The sequence below is a fragment of the Boleophthalmus pectinirostris genome, unplaced genomic scaffold (genome assembly GCF_026225935.1).
Source record: "Boleophthalmus pectinirostris isolate CB_2022bp ecotype Guang Dong unplaced genomic scaffold, ASM2622593v1 HiC_scaffold_16, whole genome shotgun sequence".
In the NCBI taxonomy this organism is placed as follows: Eukaryota; Metazoa; Chordata; class Actinopteri; order Gobiiformes; family Gobiidae; genus Boleophthalmus; species Boleophthalmus pectinirostris.
Genome location: NW_026571095.1, coordinates 21,738,378 through 21,758,483, shown reverse-complemented (window position 1 = coordinate 21,758,483; position 20,106 = coordinate 21,738,378). Strand labels below are relative to the sequence as shown.

At 37.1% G+C, this 20,106-nt stretch overlaps 1 protein-coding gene across 1 annotated transcript in view; it reads left to right on the top strand.

Annotated features, from left to right (window-relative positions):
• Positions 1–2,375: 2,375 nt before the first annotated feature.
• pde1cb (phosphodiesterase 1C, calmodulin-dependent b) overlaps positions 2,376–20,106 on the top strand; it is a 148,023-nt gene continuing 130,292 nt past the window's right edge. Inside the window, exons 1-3 of the mRNA XM_055152069.1 lie at positions 2,376–2,501; positions 18,161–18,208; positions 19,161–19,326. Of these exons, the coding sequence (XP_055008044.1) occupies positions 2,426–2,501; positions 18,161–18,208; positions 19,161–19,326 (290 nt within the window). The 5' untranslated portion in view covers positions 2,376–2,425. The remainder of the gene's footprint in view (positions 2,502–18,160; positions 18,209–19,160; positions 19,327–20,106) is intronic.

Below are 20,106 nucleotides of genomic sequence, written 5' to 3'. Positions count from 1 at the left end.
GGATGTCTCCTAGCTGCATGTTTCCATGGAGATGTAATACCTTGACAAACACAAGCATTACTATAAGATGACTTACTTCTCCTGCATAGTTTTAATGTCATACTGTGGGAAATGCCAGACAAAGCAATAACTTCTCTGTGAAAACAAGCTGGAACATTTATTGTCTCATAATCTGGAGGTGCACATTCGCATGCTAGTTGTTGTTAGCATTACTATCATGACAAAACTCCACACTGGTCTCTGAAAGTCATGAAAACTGGTTATAAAGATAAATGAATAATTAGATGCTTGGAATGCATAAGGTAAACGAGGAATAATTGAAACAGTAAATATCAGGTACAGGGCCTTTAAGGGATGACAAAATAAAGTAATCTTACCTTTTTAACTTTCTCACTGTAGCAGATACAGTGACCACATAAAACACTCAATTCCATGAAAAGTAAAAGTAGAAAAGGGAAACCACTTTGTGTCAAAAATACCATTGCTTTAATAATGCAGAAGATGGCTTTGCTTTTTCCCAGAGCTCTCTGCTGCTCTGGACTGGGCCCGTTTCCTGTGGAAGTAACTTGAGCAAATGAAAAGCATTGGCATTGATTTAATGACTAGTTTGAGCTCAATACAGGCAATCATCTGTGTCCCTCTATCTGCAACCTTTCACTATTTCCTTGCTTAGGCAAAGTGACAGTGAATAGACCAAAAACAGTTCAATACAGGTGTTAGACCAGTGGTGTCCAGCATTTCTAACACCAACTGCACCTGAAAATGTTGGATGGATTTAAAATGGATAATGCATTTAAAAACTGTATCTTTATAGAACTAAAATGAAAGGAATTCAATGAAGATTAAACACCACAAAACAATAACCCAGTCAGGATTGAACCAGGATTACACTAGGTCCTACCAGGATTAAACCAGGACTAAGTGTGCATTTGGTTTTAAACTGAGCTCATTTTAGACATGATGTGGACTTGCTTTGATCCTGTTCTAGTCCTTATTTTCTCTTGATCTAGTCCAGGTTTAGGTTCAGCTTTACTTTCAATACAATTTTAATATATTGAATGTGCAAATGTGAACACATCCTCAGGTTTTGTCTAGATTTATGAACCAGGCTAAACCAGGATTTAAATATGGGTATTTTACTTCTTTTGGGTATTAACTGTGAAGACATAACATATTTAGATCACCATGTTACATTTTATTGTTTTGAAAATGTTTTTTTTGCCCAAAACATGAACATGTTTTCTAGGTTTCAGTTTCGTTTTTGACACTGAGTCTCCCCTCCCTTTGCTTTCTGCGTTAAGTCACTCCCCCTTCAGAGCACTATCACAACACAGTAATCGTGCATCCTACATTATGTTTGTGAAATTGCTGTGTATAGTTTTATATCATGCTTTTGTATATTTATGGAGAATAGTCTTGTGGGAGCATGAGTGCCATAGGCTTGAGGGCTGAGCACTGGACAGAATCTTACCACTGTAATGAGGGTTTGAATAGGGTAATACATAAGTGTGCATGGATGACATCGAAAACCTCTTCAGGAATGCTTTTGTTGAGGGAACAGCCTTATAACATGGTAGAAAGCTAAAAAAAAAAAAAAAAAATTAAAAAAAAAATCAGTTTTACATAATATCCCCTTTTTTAATTAAGCCAGGACTATAGGTGATGATTAAAGTACAAATGGTTAAGATGTAGTTCTAAGTCAGGACTAAATCAGACAAATTTAGGATAAAATAACATGCAAACCAAGACTAAAGGAGTAAGCAACAATTAACCCATGAGTCTACATTAGTTCTACTCTAAACCAGATCTAAACCAGGACAGAAGGAGAGGATAAAGCTAGGACTAAAATTAAAAAGTTCTCTTTAAACTGATCGCCAAATTGAACTTTAAAACAGAAATAAATGAACTTGAATTTAAATCCAATCCAAACTGCTCTTGAGCGCCCTCTATAGTTCGTACATTACATTTTGAAAACCACTTTCTAACATTCGTAGCCTATAAATCGCTTTAGGAGGAGTGGCGTTTGTTTAAAAAACCTATGGAGATGTGTAGCGCCACAGCCACCCACCACACACCTACTGTAGAGAAAGCAAGAACACGAGCGGAGAGAGAGAGGGAGGGAGGGAGGGAGGAAGGAAGGAGGAGAGGAAGGGAGCCGCGTACAGACAAGCCAGAAGAAAAACAAATCAAGTGCCATAAGGCGTTTGAAATGAGCTAGTTGAGGTGTGAAAGGAAAAGCTATGTTGAACAAAAGACCGAGTGGAGGAGAGTGAGAGAGGGACGATCTTTGGAGTTGCGCCGCGAGTCCTCTGGCTTTTTTTTTTTTTTTTTTTTCCGAGTTGCGAGAGTTGACTGAAGCCAAAACAAAAGAGGAGGAGAAGAAGAAGAGGGTTTGAAAAGGAGAACTACGGAGGGACCTTGAGCCATGGAGGCGAGGAAGCATCGTTTTAGGAAAGGGAGGAGTGCCACCTTCAGTATAGACGGGTTCAACATCACTATAGGTAAGTGTCAGTGGAGTTTTTGCATGCGAGGAGAGGAAGAGTCTGAACAAATACATCTTAAACCATGTCACATTCACTGCTTGATTCTTAGCTATCCAATGCAAGTCCTCCATGGAAACAGGAGAGAGGCAAAGCGAAAGGGGAATTCATTGTGGCAGGATCCGCTAATACTTTATAATAACTACATTATTTATAGTCTTAATCAAGCATGAAGGAAGCATCCTAATGAACAAATTTGTTTCTTAACAAAGCTTCAGGCTCCATAACTAAGGGGTTAGGGTTTAATGAAGTACTTTAAGTTTAAGGTAGATAGATAGTCTTCATGCTTCATTAAGGCTAATTAAAGTATGCTTGTTATAAATTGTGACCCAGAATTCCTACACAAAGTAATTCAAAGTACTTTACAGAGCAAGGAGGAGTTTGTTTGATTGACAATACAATGTTAACAGATAAGCAAGTCAGTAAATACACAAAAAGAAAATTACATTTATGAGAGAGCTTTATTTCTCATTCAGAGCTGATGTTGTGACGTCACCGGGATTCGCTCCATTGTCTTGACAACCAATGTGGCACTTTTTGAATGTGTGTGTGTATGTGTGTAATTTAGTGTTTTGTGTAGCGCTTGTGAGAAAAAAGTCATGAGGGAAGGAGGAAGAGAGAGAGAGAGGGAGCTGGAGTGTGAGAAGAAGGTTAGAAAATAGAAACGCTTTGGATAAGACAGCGGAGGAATCAGAGGAAGTTTGTGAAGTTGAAGTGAAGTGCTTCTTAGTGAATGGCTTTAAAGAATTGCCTCTAAGCTTGCGAAAATGTCAAATTTAGATTCAGCTTAGTTAGACTTTAAAATACAGCATGCTTTTAGGTTGTTTTAGCTCATGCTCTTATACCTTAAAAGCAAACTAGTTGTGGGTCTTATAAGGTTCTCAAAAAGTAGAAGTATCATTTCAGGAGGTATCAGTACTGAGAAGAAATTCATGCAAATGAAGAAAGTTGCATAGTTCCTGAATAGTTTTAGAATGGCTTTACTGTTCTAACACAACACGCTCAACCAGTGCTTCTCAAACTGTGGTACAGCTCCTTCTAATCGTACAGATAGTTCCAATATTTTCTTCATTTTAGGTAGTTTCACGGTCAAAACTGCTGCAGCAATGTGGTAGTGTTGTCCAATTTTACACCTGAGTTAGCCCGAATTTAGACCTAAATGGTCCAGACCTGGTGGTACCCAGAAAGCCAAATTTATTCTGAAGTGGTGCTTGGTGTGAAAAGTTTGAGAACTTGTGATTGTGTGCAAAATTACAGACTATAATATAAATAGTGTGTGCTTTTATTATCATTGTGGTATGGGAATTGAGCTAGTATCAAGCATTCCCTTTAAAATCTAAATTTAATAACATGACAAATGTCTAATATATGAGACATTCTACTTACAAATGTTCTTAAAAATGCATTGTGCAACATTTCTGGTGGAGGCCTCATCACCTGCTTTTCTCTATGGAGATGTTATTGCTTTAACTGGAATGCTCCATTTTGACATTAAACACATCTATCTAACATTTATTCATTACAGGTGTTTCTATTGCTCCAAAATAAAATAATTCTCTCTCTCTCGCTGTAATGTAGCCTATAGTTGTCTCCCTGGTGATAGATAGGTTTAATCTCTACCGTGGAACATTCTAGACAAAGCAATCCCCATAAAGACAAGCAGGTGACGGACCGTCCACCAGAAAAGATGCTCAATGCACTTAATAAAACATGTGTAAGGGTAAATGGCTGATTTGTTGCCAGAGAGTCTGTTTATTTTGCACATGCTTAAGCCAGCAGCTTCATTCTAGTCTCCACTCTACATAAAAATACATAGTTTAAATAACTGCTATGAAAACCAGCAGATATGAAATTGGCGTGGCTCCATCTTAATCTTAGGTGAGGGTAAAGTGTAATTGACCTGTTGCCACGGCGCTTAGTGAGTTCACAGCAGGTGTAGTGGCCCAGGTGACACCCAACATCTGCTCCTCATCTCCACAGCCCAAACTGCCCCATTCTGATAACATCGCAACATTCTATAGCCCCATAAAGTATAATGGAGACTACGCACCGGAAATGTGCTTAAATATGCCTGTATTGTTGAGTTTGAGGCTCAAGTGTAGGACAAAACATGAATGGGTCTGTTTATTTTAATCAGCACTTTTTTTGTTTTGTATGAATGTTTGTCTGTATGTTGTAATTTTGAATATTTCCAGAATGGCATTTGCAGTATTGTACATTTTTCAGTATAGGTCAGATCTAATTATTCAGATTTTGTTGTGAAACAGAAAGTGCACTTTATTGCAAATGAAAAAACCTTGTACCATAATCAATAAGGATACATTTCTTTCTGCTCCCTTGAGTAATATAATATCTCACTGTAGAATCTGAAATAAACCAAGAAGTGCTGAGCCCAGTCTTTGAGTCAAAATTTATGTTTAATGCATTTTCTAAAATAAATAAATAAATAAATAAATAAATGAATAAATAAAATACATGTTATCAGCAGTTCTCAACTTGCTTACGTTTCTTGTTCATTAAATTGTGGCCCACTTTCAACAATATTTTGGACTGAACTGTGACTTTCAAATCCTTCACGATATATTAAACTTGAAATAAAATTCTCACAACACATATCTGATCTGACTTTTACTGGGTTTTAACCACTTCCTCTACAACTGACATCATGACGGCGACCCAGTTGAAGCTGATTATCACAAATAGTCAAAGAGACACAGGGCTGACCTGAAAACACATATGTTAATGCATGTGTGCTATCAGCTACATTTAGTGCTGAATTGTATTTAAAATGACCACTGAGAAATGACGTAAGCTAAAAATATTTCCAGTGACTTTTTCAAATTAGAGTAGAATTGAATTAGAGAAGAAAATGAAGAATTATGAACTGCTAAAGTTGCTTTGTTTGTAGAGGTGTAAACTACATAAGCAGGTTTTTACACAATAAGACCCCATGGAGAGATGTTTTGTTGTCAGTTTGTATGTTTTGCCAACTCCCGATTCAATTAGATTTAGCTGTAACTTGTATAATATTTTATTTTTGTCACATAAAGGTAAACTGAGTAATTTTTCTGCTGGAGGGTTCAGAAGGGGCCATCTGGAGACATTACTGCTTTGCCTGAAATGTTCCATAGTCTATAGCACTCAACTTATGAACCAGCTCACAGTAAGAATTTTTCCTATGTGTTTTTGAGAGATAAGTACACCTGTAATTGAATAAATTCAAGATATATAGGTTTGATGACATACTGTGGAAGATTCCAGGCAAAGTAATAACTTCTCCAGGGAGACAAGCAGGTGGTGGATCAGAAAAGTTAAAGTTGTCAAAGCTGGCTCTTATACAAATAGTTTGTGTTGTCTACTGTATATAATGACTTCATACCAAACTTTATCGTGTCAAAAAGTGATTTATTTTTAAACCTGTGGGCTGCTGTGTGGCTGTGTGGGCGGTCTCTGCACTCAACACTTGTTCAAACCAATATTTTCATGAGGAGGCAACTTTTTTAGTTTTTTTATGTTCCTTTGGGTGGTTAGGAGCAGAAACTAAGCAAGACAAACTGGAAGTACATGTTGGTAAAGATTTACTTTTGACGGAATAAGGTTGAGTTGAAAAATATTATCTACTGGATCGTGCAAAGAATGTTGTAATAGCTGCAGACTAAATGATCTCTTTGTGCAACTGGCCTTGTACACCAAACACACGCTATTCATCATTTTCTGTTAGACAGCCTGATGCTTTCTTGTCTACTTGCAAAGGAATGTTTCAGAAAATGTTCAAAATATTAGAAAAATATGCTTTTTCATTCTTCATTTTTTAAAAACGATTTTATTAAAAGCTTAAATGAATGGTTGTGCAACATTGACCTGTAGGAGAAGTTAATTTATTGAAGCAGGCTTTATGCTGATTGAAGGATTATATATGAGCACTATGTATTCATGTAAGAAATTGAAACATAAAATATTAAATGTGCTTTACTTATGCCCAATGTAAAGTTCCTTAGAGATGTGTTTGCTTTACATAGATGTTCCATAATATGGCATTAACTGTTTTAACTGTTATTTATTCATCTATGTGTTTTACGGCTCAACAATAAATATGCATTCTTACCGTGTCAAGTTAGATTCTTCACAGATTTGAACTCTGATTGTCAATTGCAGAAAATGTACAGTAGCCCTATGTTGTATTCATTGTAATTGTGATATGATTTGTCTTTTTGCCATTAATATTTTTTCAGAATAGCTTTAGCAAGTGGTGTCATTATTCAACCCCAAAGATTGTTTTCCGTTGAAAGAACTTAAAAGCTCTATTATACTATTTTCTGATCTCTGTTATAATGTTGTTTCCTCATCAAAAACATTTTGGGAGTTGAGTTTAGTTTCATTCACACATGTTTAACACACAAGTCCTGCTTCTTTAGGCTTTGGAGTACGTCTCTCAAACACAAAACATTTTGTTCAGTGGTCCACCTTGTGAAGTCATGTGGTAATACAGGAAGTGTATTACTTAATGTACATCTTAATTTCAGCACTGACATTACCAATCCCTACTGAACTAAAGATAAGAGGTAGTTGTTAACTTGAAAATTACCAGCAAATGACATCACAAGGTGGAACAGGGCATTAGGAGCTTTGGAGAGGTGAACAGACTAATAATGCAGGATTACTCAACCATGTGTGAATGAAACAAAACACAACTCCAGGTATGTTTTTGATGAGGCAGCATTCTAAGACTTTTAATGCCATGAGATTAACTTGGCAAGTTTGTGGAGCCAGCCTCTAGCAAATAAATTTTGATAATTCTTAAACAAACAAAGAAACAAACACAACTAAACAGTACATCTCCCACAGAGCTGCATAGATCTCTGCCCTCCATCTGAAATTCTGACATTGGTTATACTGTCACTGACTAAAACCATTTTGCTAACTCATCATTTTCAATTTGCCAGTGACCTGCTGATGTCTCTATTTTTCTCTCTATTCTTCTGTTGTCCACAGTCTTATCAGTCCAACCTGCATTGATTGGATGATAAACCCATGAGGGGATAAGGACTACAGCTTCGAAACAGGAAGCCCTTAAATATACAACAATACAGAAACCTTAAAAGCTTTGTTAGACCATTTTTACAACCCCATATAGACAGCAGGCTTTGGATTTTCCGCTCTTGATGCCAGATCATTTTTATATCATCATCATCAGCAACACGTGGCTCGAAATGCGGTCGTCATGGAAACCCCCAAGTGTCACAATCAATGGGTTGATGCTGCGCCCAGGTTTTCCTCCAATCTCCTCCTCCCAAGCGTGACTCCAGCGCTCTCTCCGCTCATTGACCTAGCTGGACTCCTTGTATTCAGTGGGTTTATTAGGACTCACTGTAGACTGCAGACAAACAGCTTTGGCTCTGCTTTCCCACACGCACAGATGCCTGGTCACGTCAAGGTCCCTGGCTGCCGGGTTAGACTTGTTGTTATGTGGTAGGCAGTCAGTGGGTACATTTACATGGCTACTATATATATCAGATAAAGGCCAGCACGATTTTGTGGAAAAAAGTCACACTGTGATTAGATCTGTGATGTGTGAAGGTCATATATTACACAAAAATGAGCTTTAAGCCATGTTATAATGCTGTTACTTTATCAAAATAGTTTGCGTAATCCTTTATCTGTCTGTATCTCCAAAGCTCAAAATGCTCTGTTCCACCTTGTGATGTCATGAAATGGCGGTTATCAGCGACCTTTACCTTACCTTTTACCTGTTTAGTACAGATTGGAAATTTCATGCCTGAAATTATGTACACTATTCTCGTGAAGGTGTATGGAGTTCAAAACACAGTGGAGCACATTTTACCACATGACATCACAAGGTGGGGTAGAGTGTTTTCTGTTTGAGAGAAGAGCCCAGCATAAATATGCAAGTTTATTGTGTTAAACATGTGTGAATAAAACTAAACACCACAAACCATGTGTGTTTTTAACGGGGAAACATTATAACATAGATCAGAAAATAGCATAATATGGATCCTTTAAAAAAGTAGGATTTCGTGTACATTTGAGAAAAGACCATTGACTGTATAATCGAAGTGGACTAAGGGAGTGTGATGTCACCTGTAGCATTGGGTTGCATCCAATTGAAGCTCAACGAGGCGAGCAGTTATAGCGGGTAGTGTGTAGCCAAGAACCATATTTGGAAATCCAAGCACAAAACCAAAGAACCAATCAGGAAAAAGGCTGTTGAAGGTAACGCCCCTTCTTGGCACTGGCTGTCAATCAACCTGTTGCTCAGTGACTTTTTAGAGTAACTATTTAATTTGGAAGACAATTTACAATTAACTTTAAAATAACTCTTTGAATCTTTAACATTTTCACTTGTACTGTTCATGTCTTTGCCACATTAGTTTGCTTTGTTGTCAAAACTTGAACATGTGTGACCAATAAAACAAATCTGATTGCTTGCATAATTTGTTTACATGATATTTAAATAATCTAATCAATCCAGAAATCAGACAATGAGCTGATTTTATGTGCGTGTAAACACAGACATAGTTCTGAATAGGGATGTCAATATTCAAGAAAAATTACTTAATAAAAGAAACAAGACAGTTGACTTCCTTAGCTGATAGCTCAGATCACACGACTGAGCAGTGGATTTTTTTTCCATTTGTACCAAAATGAGTACGCAACGCTGAAAATGAAAGTACAGAGCAGTGAGCTTGTGCTGGTGAAACGGGGATTGATCTGCAATATGGCGTCTTGAAAATACATGATTAAAGATTGCTCAAACATGCAAGAATCACTCCAAATACAACTTCGAGAGGGTAAATTAAAGGGGGATTATACGGGAAACAAAGATAACATGGTGAAAATCTCTGAAAAGATGATTTTGCATAATAGGTTTAATCTGTAAATTTGAATTAAAATGTGATTATTCATCAGGTCAAAAACTAGAAAAAAATACATCTAAATGAGCGATTACACCATCTCCAACTGAATACTTGTATTTTCAGTTTCGAATGTCAAAAGCCAAATGTAAAGAGCTTTTTTACCTGGCTGCTTATGTCACATTTCACAAAATTACACAAATCATTCAGATTAATTTCATAAAGATAGATACATACTAGAGAATGCAAATCTATTAAACTGTATAAAAAAAAAAGATTTGGGGACTCCACTATTGTTTGGTTATGGAGTCAATCATATTGAATGACCAAACAATTTCATGGCAATAATATTCTGCAGTGTGAAAATTGTGTAGGTTTACATGCCCACCAATAATCCATTCATTATCAGATTTCTGGGGTTATCACATTTCTGAAATGTCATGTAAACTGTTACATGCGCTGTGAATAATCTGATTTCTTTCTGACTTTCCACACCTATGCATGTGTTAACAAGGCTAAAATTACAGCATAATTATATGGGAAAGACAAAAAGACATGACTAAATCAGATTTTTGGTCTGCGTGTAAACATTACTACTTTTGACCTCCACTCAGAAATCCCTGGTTTGTCGTGAGAACACATAGTTTTAATGGGAACTTCAGCAAATTAAGGAAGAGCTTAATTTAAATTTGCAAACCAACCAATATCATCTTGTGTTCTTCTTACCAACAAAAGCTTCACACATTTAGTCATTTGGTGTTCTCCTTTTGTGATGACGATCATTGTTTGTCTGACATCTCTTTTCTAATCAAAAATAAGAGACTTGACAACTTCTTTTGTCTGAGCAAGATTATTTCCTTTTTCTCAAAATTATTTTCAACTTCTGCATATTCTTTTTGAGTTCCAAAAATACAGTGCTGACTGTCTACAAAGGTAGTCTTCTGCTGACTAAAAATCTGCCATGGTTAGTACAGGTAAAGGTGCATGTGCTTCAGTGCTCCCTGTTGACTTATTGGTTGTATAGTATCTGACCAATTACACTAATATAAAATAAGCTCTTGACATTTGCCAGACTATATATTGGACTGCCACAAATGTTCTCTTTGTAAGGCTCATAGTAAGACATGATTTAAATATCCTCTAAAAGGGTTAAACAGCTAAAACTGAGTAATGCATTTCATATGTTAATTTGATTAATTCATATTTATTTATTTATTTATTTATTGAGATACTACAATGTCTGGAATAAGCAAAGTGCCTTCAACTGTGTAATACAGTACCTTGGAGTGTCGGTAGGGGGCGCACCGGTAAGATTTAGGACTCCTAAGGGCAGCGCTGCAAAATAAACTTTGCAGTTCTATGATGCACAGGACAAATCATGAAATATTTCTTCCTCAGGTTTGTAAAAAGTGATCTGTGTCACATCCAAACAATGCTGGTGTTGAGATAAAACTTTTAATATGTATATGTGTAAATGTGAACATTGGTTAAAGCAAGGCTGTGTGTACATCACATTTTAAAGCAGTAACTAGCACAGGCTGAGCTAGCGCAGACCATAGCGCAGACTAGAGTGGCGGCGAATTTATGAATCCTACTCATTAATCTGTCATAGTTCTGTGGGATCTATCCATGGATCTATTAGGATCTGTCCTACTCATATTCGGGCTAGTGTCCTACTATGGCCCCGCCCAACTTGCCGGACTCCGCCTCTGGTTGGTTGAGCTTCAGACGTCACCGCCGGAGCGACCATAGAACGTCGTGTTTATCTGCGGCAGCGACGCGGTTTGAAACGTGAAGCGCGCCGTGTTTGCAGATAGCAGGACATCGTATCTGCCTTTACGACCTTTACGAAGAAGCTAGCAAAAAATAAGTGCCATACTGATCCTAAGACATCATTTCAAAGGTAAGTGTGAGTGTGGTAAACAAATGCAGATATGGTCTATATATATATATATATATATATATATATATATATATATATATATATATATATATATATAAAATATTTTTCTGATCTACATTATTAGGCCAATTCTAAAGGACACTACAGGCCAGTTGGATATGGCATATGTTGTCTTAAAATAAAAACATTAAAACCTCGTTAAAACACACTTTTGTATTTTAATTGTTTAATTTGTGACCATTTATACTGCTTTGTTTGACAGAAATACCAACAAAGAGTCATTCTCAGTGAACTGTACTTTTCAACCACTCTTTGTTTGGTGTAAGAAAGTGTATAGTGTGTTGTAGTGTAGCACTAAAGCTTTCTCAACAGCACGATCTTTTCTTTTGTCTTCGGTATGGCTGTTAATGTGAAATCGTGCCATATTTGCCAGACACCCAGTAACTCGGAGCAGTTGGTGGAGCTTGAGGTTAGGCGCAAATAGATGCATTTAAGTGACATTTGAAAATGATCAAATGTTAACACCAAAACATTCTTGAAAGCAGGTTTAGTTAATAAATGCATTATTTCCCTTTACTGTTGGTACTGTGGACAACAGAAACTCTTACCTTCTGGCTTCAGTCCTCTGATTTGCATAATGGAGGATGACTGACCGAGTGCATTTAAAAGAGAGGCTCTTCACTAAAGATGAGGTGAAGAAAAGGCTTTTCAGCATTCCGCAGCTTTAACATGGAGGAAAGCCAGAACTTATCCTGAGTCAAGGAGTTACAATGCATATCAAGTAAGTGTATGGAATGATAGAATACGTGGCAGATTGTGCAATGCGTACATTTGCAAGATCAAATAAATATGCGCACAGACACACACAAAATATATCACTTACACAGAATTTAGCACCTTTTGTATCACTTACATGCAATTACCAGATTATCCCTAACTGCAATATATATTAAAATTGATCTCGGACGCCAACATAAAATTTATGAGTCTGGTAAAACATTCAAAACACGAACTACCCTGCCATCCTGTTTCTTATCCTCAAGAGGAGTATGGAGGGCAGGAAGTCAAGGTAAAAACATGCAACTAAGTTACTGTGCTTGTACTGTACTGTGCCCTAGGGCTGGATGAAAAGTTTAATGACAAATTGTCATGATTTTATATTCTCAAACACACCGCCTACTGCAGGTCCACAGATAAGCACATGGTGGAAGGTTACCTCCTTTATGTGAACTTAAGGAATGAGCACAACCATCGGCTCATCTGTATGGAAGAAGTAAGTGTACATCTCTCAATTGTGTCCTTTTTTGATACATCCCAAATTGCATGCTAAATTCAATTGTTGACAATCTATCCAGGCACAGTACAGGAGAATGACACTATAGTCACACGGGGACAAGGGGGACGAGGATACATCGTTCATTGCACCCATTTGGTCCTTTGTTGGCAGTTTTGATAAACTCAAAACGGACAGCGCAGTGCAGTCAGCACTTTCCAGTTTTGGCATGTTCTCCCTAAGACCAACTAACATGCATGTGCGACCAAAAGGCTTTCTGCAGTCAAGCACTGCCATTGGTGTGTAACCCACTGCAGTGGCCAGAAGAAAGGCATCAAGCTGATTGAAGGAAAAAGTGTGCCTCACAGCCTTTCTTTTTGTGTTGAGGAAAACACCTCTCTGGGAAAAAACAATCGTGCTACACTCGTTAACTACTGAACATGTAAATATTTGACTTAATCATTTTCTCAGTCAGTTCAGTTACATCAGTTTGGTTCAGTTTTTGCAATCAGATCATTTCAATCAGTTTGGTTCAGGTTCTTATTGTTAATTTTTACAAATCTATGCAAGTCTGTTCCTTTTGCAGTCTGTGCGAATGCAAGTTGTGGTTGCTAAAATCTGTTAAAGGGACAGTCCGGAATTTTGGACATAGGACCTCATTTCCTAGTGAGCCAGAGTGTAAAGACACTTTTTTAACCCTCACACTCTCCTCAGGGTCACATAGACCCAAAGAAACATTTTTTTTCCTTCCCGCTCTCTTGGGGCGGGTCAATCAGACCCAAAAATGTATTTTCATTTATTTTCTCGCCTGGCGAGAATTTTTTATTTTTTTTAAACAGTTTGCTCAAATATTTGTAAATGAAACAAAAAATGAAAGTAAAAGTATTATCTAGTTTCTCTCTGTTTTTTATTTTTTATTTTGTGGTTTATAATTTTATTTCCTGGTTGGACAGGGCACAACAGACATATGTTACCTGACAACCATAATGTAAAACAAGGGCCAAAACCAGTTGGTTTATACAGTTGGTTTAAATGGTTTAAAGAATAGTTATGATTAGAATAAAAAAAATAAAGAAATATATTTATATTATATATATATAAATATATATACAGTCCATGTTTAAACCACTACAAAATGCCTCATTTTGTCTAAATAGTCTTCATTTTGGATGATATTTTCTGTGTTCATGACATAGGTAGAGGGAATTTTTTTAGAGCTCACAGTATTTTTGTACTTTTAAAAAAAAATTTCAATTAATGTAAATTATGATAATCTTTTAATACAGGTTCTATACCACCAAATCAAGTAATAATTATTCCTAGCACAATAAATAGAAACGTATAGTCTAAGAAATAGGCTGATCTTTCATTAAACTACTTCCCAGATAGTCAAAGTGTGAATGTAACAATCTCACCTCAGGCATCATTACCTGTTATTTACACATTACACATGCTCAATTTGTGCTTCTCCCAAAAGGCTGCCGCAAAGTCGCTAATTCGTAGCATTCTTGTGTGAATGATGTGTGAAAAGTGCAATGTTCTCAGGTTTTTACTTGATTTAAGGTAAACACATGTACTTATGTGGTACACTATTTATGGATGTTGACATTACCTTATTGGAGCAATGTTGAATTTGAAAGTGCATAAGAATATTTCTGCTGAGGGTCTGCCAAGAGATAGTCTCTATGAAGATGTTATTGTTTTGTCTGGAATGTTCCACACTATGGCATCAAACATATCTATCCTCCATGGAGAATGTCAGGTGACCAAAGTTACAGGTTAGTGGAAAGGTAAAGGCTCACTGTAAAAATGTATTTTTCATGGTATGTTTGAACAATAACCACCTATAATTGGCTGTTGTGTGCAGAGCATATTGAATAAGTGCAAAATATATAGCTTTAATGCCATATACTGTGGAACATTCCATGCAATGTACTATCCATAGATACAGAGAGGTGCAGACCCCTCCCTAAAAGTTACATACACCTTTAAGGTAAAAGGTATGATAAACAAATGTGTAGTAATAGTGCTTCTATTATTTCAAATTTGAAGACAAAAGTGATTCAATGGCGCCTTTTCCCCTCTGATCTGATGCAGAATACAGCTTTATTTTCATGATGACATTTAACACCCATCTCCATGGCAACGCAGTGTTTACGATCCACCACGAGCCAAATTCACTCCTCTACCTGACATTTCCGCAACCACTGCTTTGAATTACCACATTTTATAACCTGTTTTGTTATTCTTTCCAGCTCCACAAAATCACCTGTTATGTGCCAAACTACTCGTCCTCCAACACTGGAATAAAAGAACAAATACCATCAGAGAAAAGCCTGTCCTCGTCATATATAGACTTGTGGGCTACAGGCGACAGGAACAGAGAAAAGACCGTTTTGATGAACCTAAATAATATTAATGCATTTTATTTTTTATAGTGCCAGTGGACTTACAAAGACGCTTTACAATGCATTATTTATTCATTCCACACTCAGTGGTGGTAAGCAAGTGATAAACTAGTACTGTGGTCACAGCTGCCCTGGGGTAGACTGGCGGTGGCTGTTAGTCTGTGCCTCTCCAACCACCAATCAATCACTCACTAGACATGGGATACTTGGCCAAAACAACTGGATAAATAGTGTTCCAATACAGTTATAGTTCATTATTTTCTGCCTTTCATTATAAAATAAACACATGAGGGAATAACTCCTAATTGACAGTATTTTTCACACCCACTTAAAATATTTTACTTTTTGATTTTACCACTACCTTTAACAGATACCTTTAACAGCAACCTTGTACAACCCAGACTAATATGCTAATAGTGAATGAATGAGAAGTGAATAGTGACAGAACATGCTGCAGCCCAGTGAAGGTCGAACTCTTATCTGCTGCTCTGCTCCATTCAAACAGTCCCAGTCCCAGATGGAAAAATCCAATTTCAACTCACACACTCAGACAGGACCTCAAGCCAAAAGCTGCATTATAATAAGAGAAGGGGGTCATGGCCTGGAAACTATTATTTTAATATTAAACAATTGTGATGCTTTATTGCTTTATTTATGTTATGAAATTATACCGAACAGGTGGATCGTTCTCCACAGAAATTTCTTGTAAGTTGGCTTGGTATTGCCACCTGCTCCATGGTAATTTATAAGTTTAATGCTATACTGTGGAACATTCTTGGCAAAGCAACAACATCTCCGGTAGACAAGCTGACAAGACGAAGGTGATGGGCAGTATTGATACACAGGAAGAATGAAAAAGGCAACCTTTGGCTGCCTAAGAAATCATCCTGAGTTTGCAGTGAATGTTTTAATGTGCAGCGCCATCAAAGCAAGATCCCGATCCTTCGCTCAACCTTGGTTGCGAATTTAAAAACTCAACGCCAAAACGAAAGGCATCAGCTCTTCTCCCTGAAACGCCTTCCACTGCAAAGCAACCAAGACGTGATGTTGCTGTAAAGTCAGTCGAACAAGAAAGTGCTAGCTCGGCCTGCTTGTCTTCTGTATGTCTCGCTTAACAAACAGGATTTTGCTTTGATGGCGCTCCAGATACAAAATGTTCACTGCAAGCTCGGAATAATTTAGGCAGCCAAAGGTTCCCTTTTTCGTCCGTCCTGTGTATCAGTACTGCCCATTGCCTTTGCCTTTCACTATTTTTCAATTCCGTTGGGAAAGGAAACAGTTTGAACAGAGGTTTGCAGTCACACAGATCAGATTCCCTTTTGCATTTATGGAGTTCGCAAACTTCCGAAGCTCGTTTTCTGCTGTTAGGGCATCCAACAACCACACAATTATGATGTCCGAATCCCATACCTAAAATATGACAATATTAAAACCAGAAACAAAAACGATATGGTTCAAAAGAGTTGAAAAGATTGACTTTGACAATAGACGCATCACACTGGGAAATCAAAAACACTTTTTCCGAGGACCCTTCCCAGTATGCATCATGCGATGACCAGAAGTCCGAATGTATGCACAATAGTGGCAGTACATAAGACGTAATATTAATATTATTATGATCATTAGCAAAGAAAATACTGTAATTTGAAACCAATAATAATATGATTCATTGTAGTATTGACTCACTCCAGGAAATTGTATGCATTCTGTGTATATAATCGATCAACTACTCATTTCATTATACAGCGTCCACCCATAGTATAGAAGTCCACTTTATATTATAACTGCAGGTGTTCAGTTACCTATGTATTAATAGATCTATGCTGCTTTTTAAAGAGCAGAGGTCAGAGGTAATTCGTGACAGCAATATCTGCCCACAGCTAATTAGACAGTGCAGTAACGAGCTTTCAGAACAAATAGCTGGTTCATTAGATTATATAGAAGAAAAATACAGGTGGGTCGTCATTGTCATTTTGAGCACATTTGAGTAGTAGTTGGTGAGTAGTTGGTAGCAATTAGCCTCGGTGAAAGTGTGTTTTGTGGCAGAGAGCTCCTCATTGTTACTGACTGTCTGTGTCTATTCAAAGGGTCGCCAACGCTTTTTATAATAGTGTGAAATTGCAATAGTGTCCAATTACATAGGGAAACCAGGACTAAAGTAACTAATTAAACCATGTGAATCTTCTACTGTCCAAACTGTGAGAAGTGGAGACGTCAGATTCAGTTGGAGTTGACTGGTCTTTTTTAATGATGGTGATTCAGAACTGACGGTCTATCATCTGATTATTTTTGTTGGGGGTTTTTGACTGGGCCGATTGCTGTCAAAACATATTATAATTTTAGTAACTATAAAAATACAGATCTCTTTAAGCGTGTTAAAGTAATGTATATGACAGGTTTGACTAGTAATTAATAACTACTTAAAGGTGCACTGTGCAACTTCTCTGGTGGAGGGTTCGCCACCTGCTTGTCTCCATGGAGATGTAACTGCTTTACCTGGAATGTTCCATGGCATGACTTTAAACATTTCCATCTACATTTATTCAATATTGGCGTTTCTGTTGCTCAAAAATACATTAGTTTTGAGCAACACAGATCTGAATTGTAATGTAGTCTAGTTCTGTAACCTGCATGTCTCTGTCATGATAGATACATTTAATCTATACTAGGGAACAATAACATTTCCTTGGAGACAGAAAGTGGCTAAACTTCCACTAGAAATGTTACACAGTGCAACTCAAACATCACTATATTAAAGATATTACTAAAATCCTAGCCTTCTTTTTTCTAGTTTTGTAATTTTGGTGAATGTTATAATTTTATTTCCTGGTTGGACATGGGCAGATATGACATACGAAGAGAGGCATCTTACATATTTTGTGAAATCACTTTTTAAACTAAAATACCAACATTTTTGATGGAATTTATGACATTTGATGACACTGGTAGAGGCATTTATTTTTAGAACTCACTGGTACTCGCTGTAACTGATGTAAAACTGATAAATATTTACTTCGGGCTAATAATTTTAAAAACATAATTATCTGTGCACACTTTAAGTACTAAAATCTCTTACTTAAAATACTTAATGATGACCAATGATAACCAAGATTTTTGAATTATAAATGTGCATAATAAGGTTTTTTTGTGTCTCTTTTTTCTAGTGGCAAATGAAGATGCAGACACCAGCAGACCAACAGCCAGTTTTTCACGTGAGTAACATTTAAACTTTCCTGCACTATTTCACTTGTAATTGTTTTGTATATATACTGTAACGTAATGTATGTTTTTAATAAGAAATTTAATCAATGCTTATAGGAGCTTTTTTTGTTTACTCTTTTCTCTGTCAATCTGTCAGTTCCTGTTAGTGTAGATTAGATTGCATTCTATCATATATTAGACACAGGGATTTCAGAAATAGCAATGCAATAATTATTTTGCTTAAAGGAAAATCCATGGCCAACATAACTGCAATATAATGAGCTAGCATAAGCTTACAATGTGTATACCATTTATGTCCACATGAGGGCAGCATCGTAAAGGCTCTCACTCCTTTTATTGCTTCTCTGTACCGTTCAAAAAAAACCCCCCAAAAACCAACATTGTAACTACAGACCATGCATCTAGCTTGAAATTGCTTTACTATCTATGTTTAAAGTGCATATGACAGGTTTTCAATTATTACTTGGTTTGGGTAGCACATTTGGTAAATATTTATCACATCATTACATGACAATTTGTGGAAAAAAGTTGAGAAGAAAAACACAAAAAACCAGCAATCCGTGGTGAGTTCTACAACAAAATATTTCATCCAAAAGCAAGGACAATTTTTGTACAAGGAAGGCATTTTTCTGGCAGTTTAAACCTTCATTAATAAAATAAAGGTGCTGTGATCTGTTTTAATAGTCTAATCATGACTATTGTGCAATTTAGACAGGTTTTGACCCTAGTTAACATTATTGTTGCTAGGTAACAGAACTGGAATTGCCTGTATGTTTGTCACATTTGATGCCCATGTCTAACCAATAAGTGAAATGCTAAAAACTAAGTCAAACATTCTTGTCTAATTAATCATATGCACGTTAAACCTAACATTTGTTCAATAAATAACAACTATATGATACGCTTAATCACGAATAGCTGGTCTTTCATGTGTGGCTCCAGGCTCCAAGTCCCAGAGTGCGTTGTGGAATGCCATCACGGCGGGAATGGGCATCAAAGGCAAAGAGCAGACACCGCTCCTGAACGACCCCCGCAGCCCCGAGGAGATCCTGGCAGATGAGTTCCCGGGCACAGAAGAGCCAGACGCCACAGAGAAAACAGCCATCAGGTTTGGCCATGGCACAGGGGCATACAAGTTCATACAATTATAGCAGAGGCTGGTGTGTGAAATGCAATGTTTTGGAAGTTGTTGAGTAAAGAATATCCCAGAGTGCTTTGTGCCTGAGGTGGGGTCATAGACTGTATAAAGAAGTGGACTAATGGAGTGTGATGTCATCCATAAGCTAGCGTTTGGCTCCAGTCAAATGAAACTCAGGATGTCAGTAGCGGATATAGGAGGGAATCTGGAGTCGAGTTCTGTATCAGGAATAGGAATTTATTTACAAAATACAAAATAGCGAAATAAAAACACCAGGAACATGGAGAGTGGGTTAGTACGAACCTTTTAAGAAATGACGAAGCTCACTGTAGCAATTATTGACAACGTGCCCTCATGTTCACTTCAGGTTAGCTATTTCCATTTAAATATACACTGTATGGGTGGGGTATAAGAAGGCCTGTCATGATAATTACTATATCAACTTATCGTTCATTACATGATTAGGGTGACCACACGTCCCTATTTAGCTGGGACACTCCCAGTTTTGAGCCCTGTCTCCCCTGTCCCAGCAGATTTATACACAACCAGTGATTTGTCCCAGTTTTATTCAAGAAATGTCCTAGGTGTCCCTATTTTTGATAAATTTTATACCTGCCAACAGTAAAGAGAGGCATACACTGACATTTGTTTAGGTAAAATACAGAAAAGTGCTTAAAAATACACCAAAAGACAAAGAAAATTTGATTATATGGACTCTCGTGTTAGTCATGAATGGGCCAAGTGCAGAAC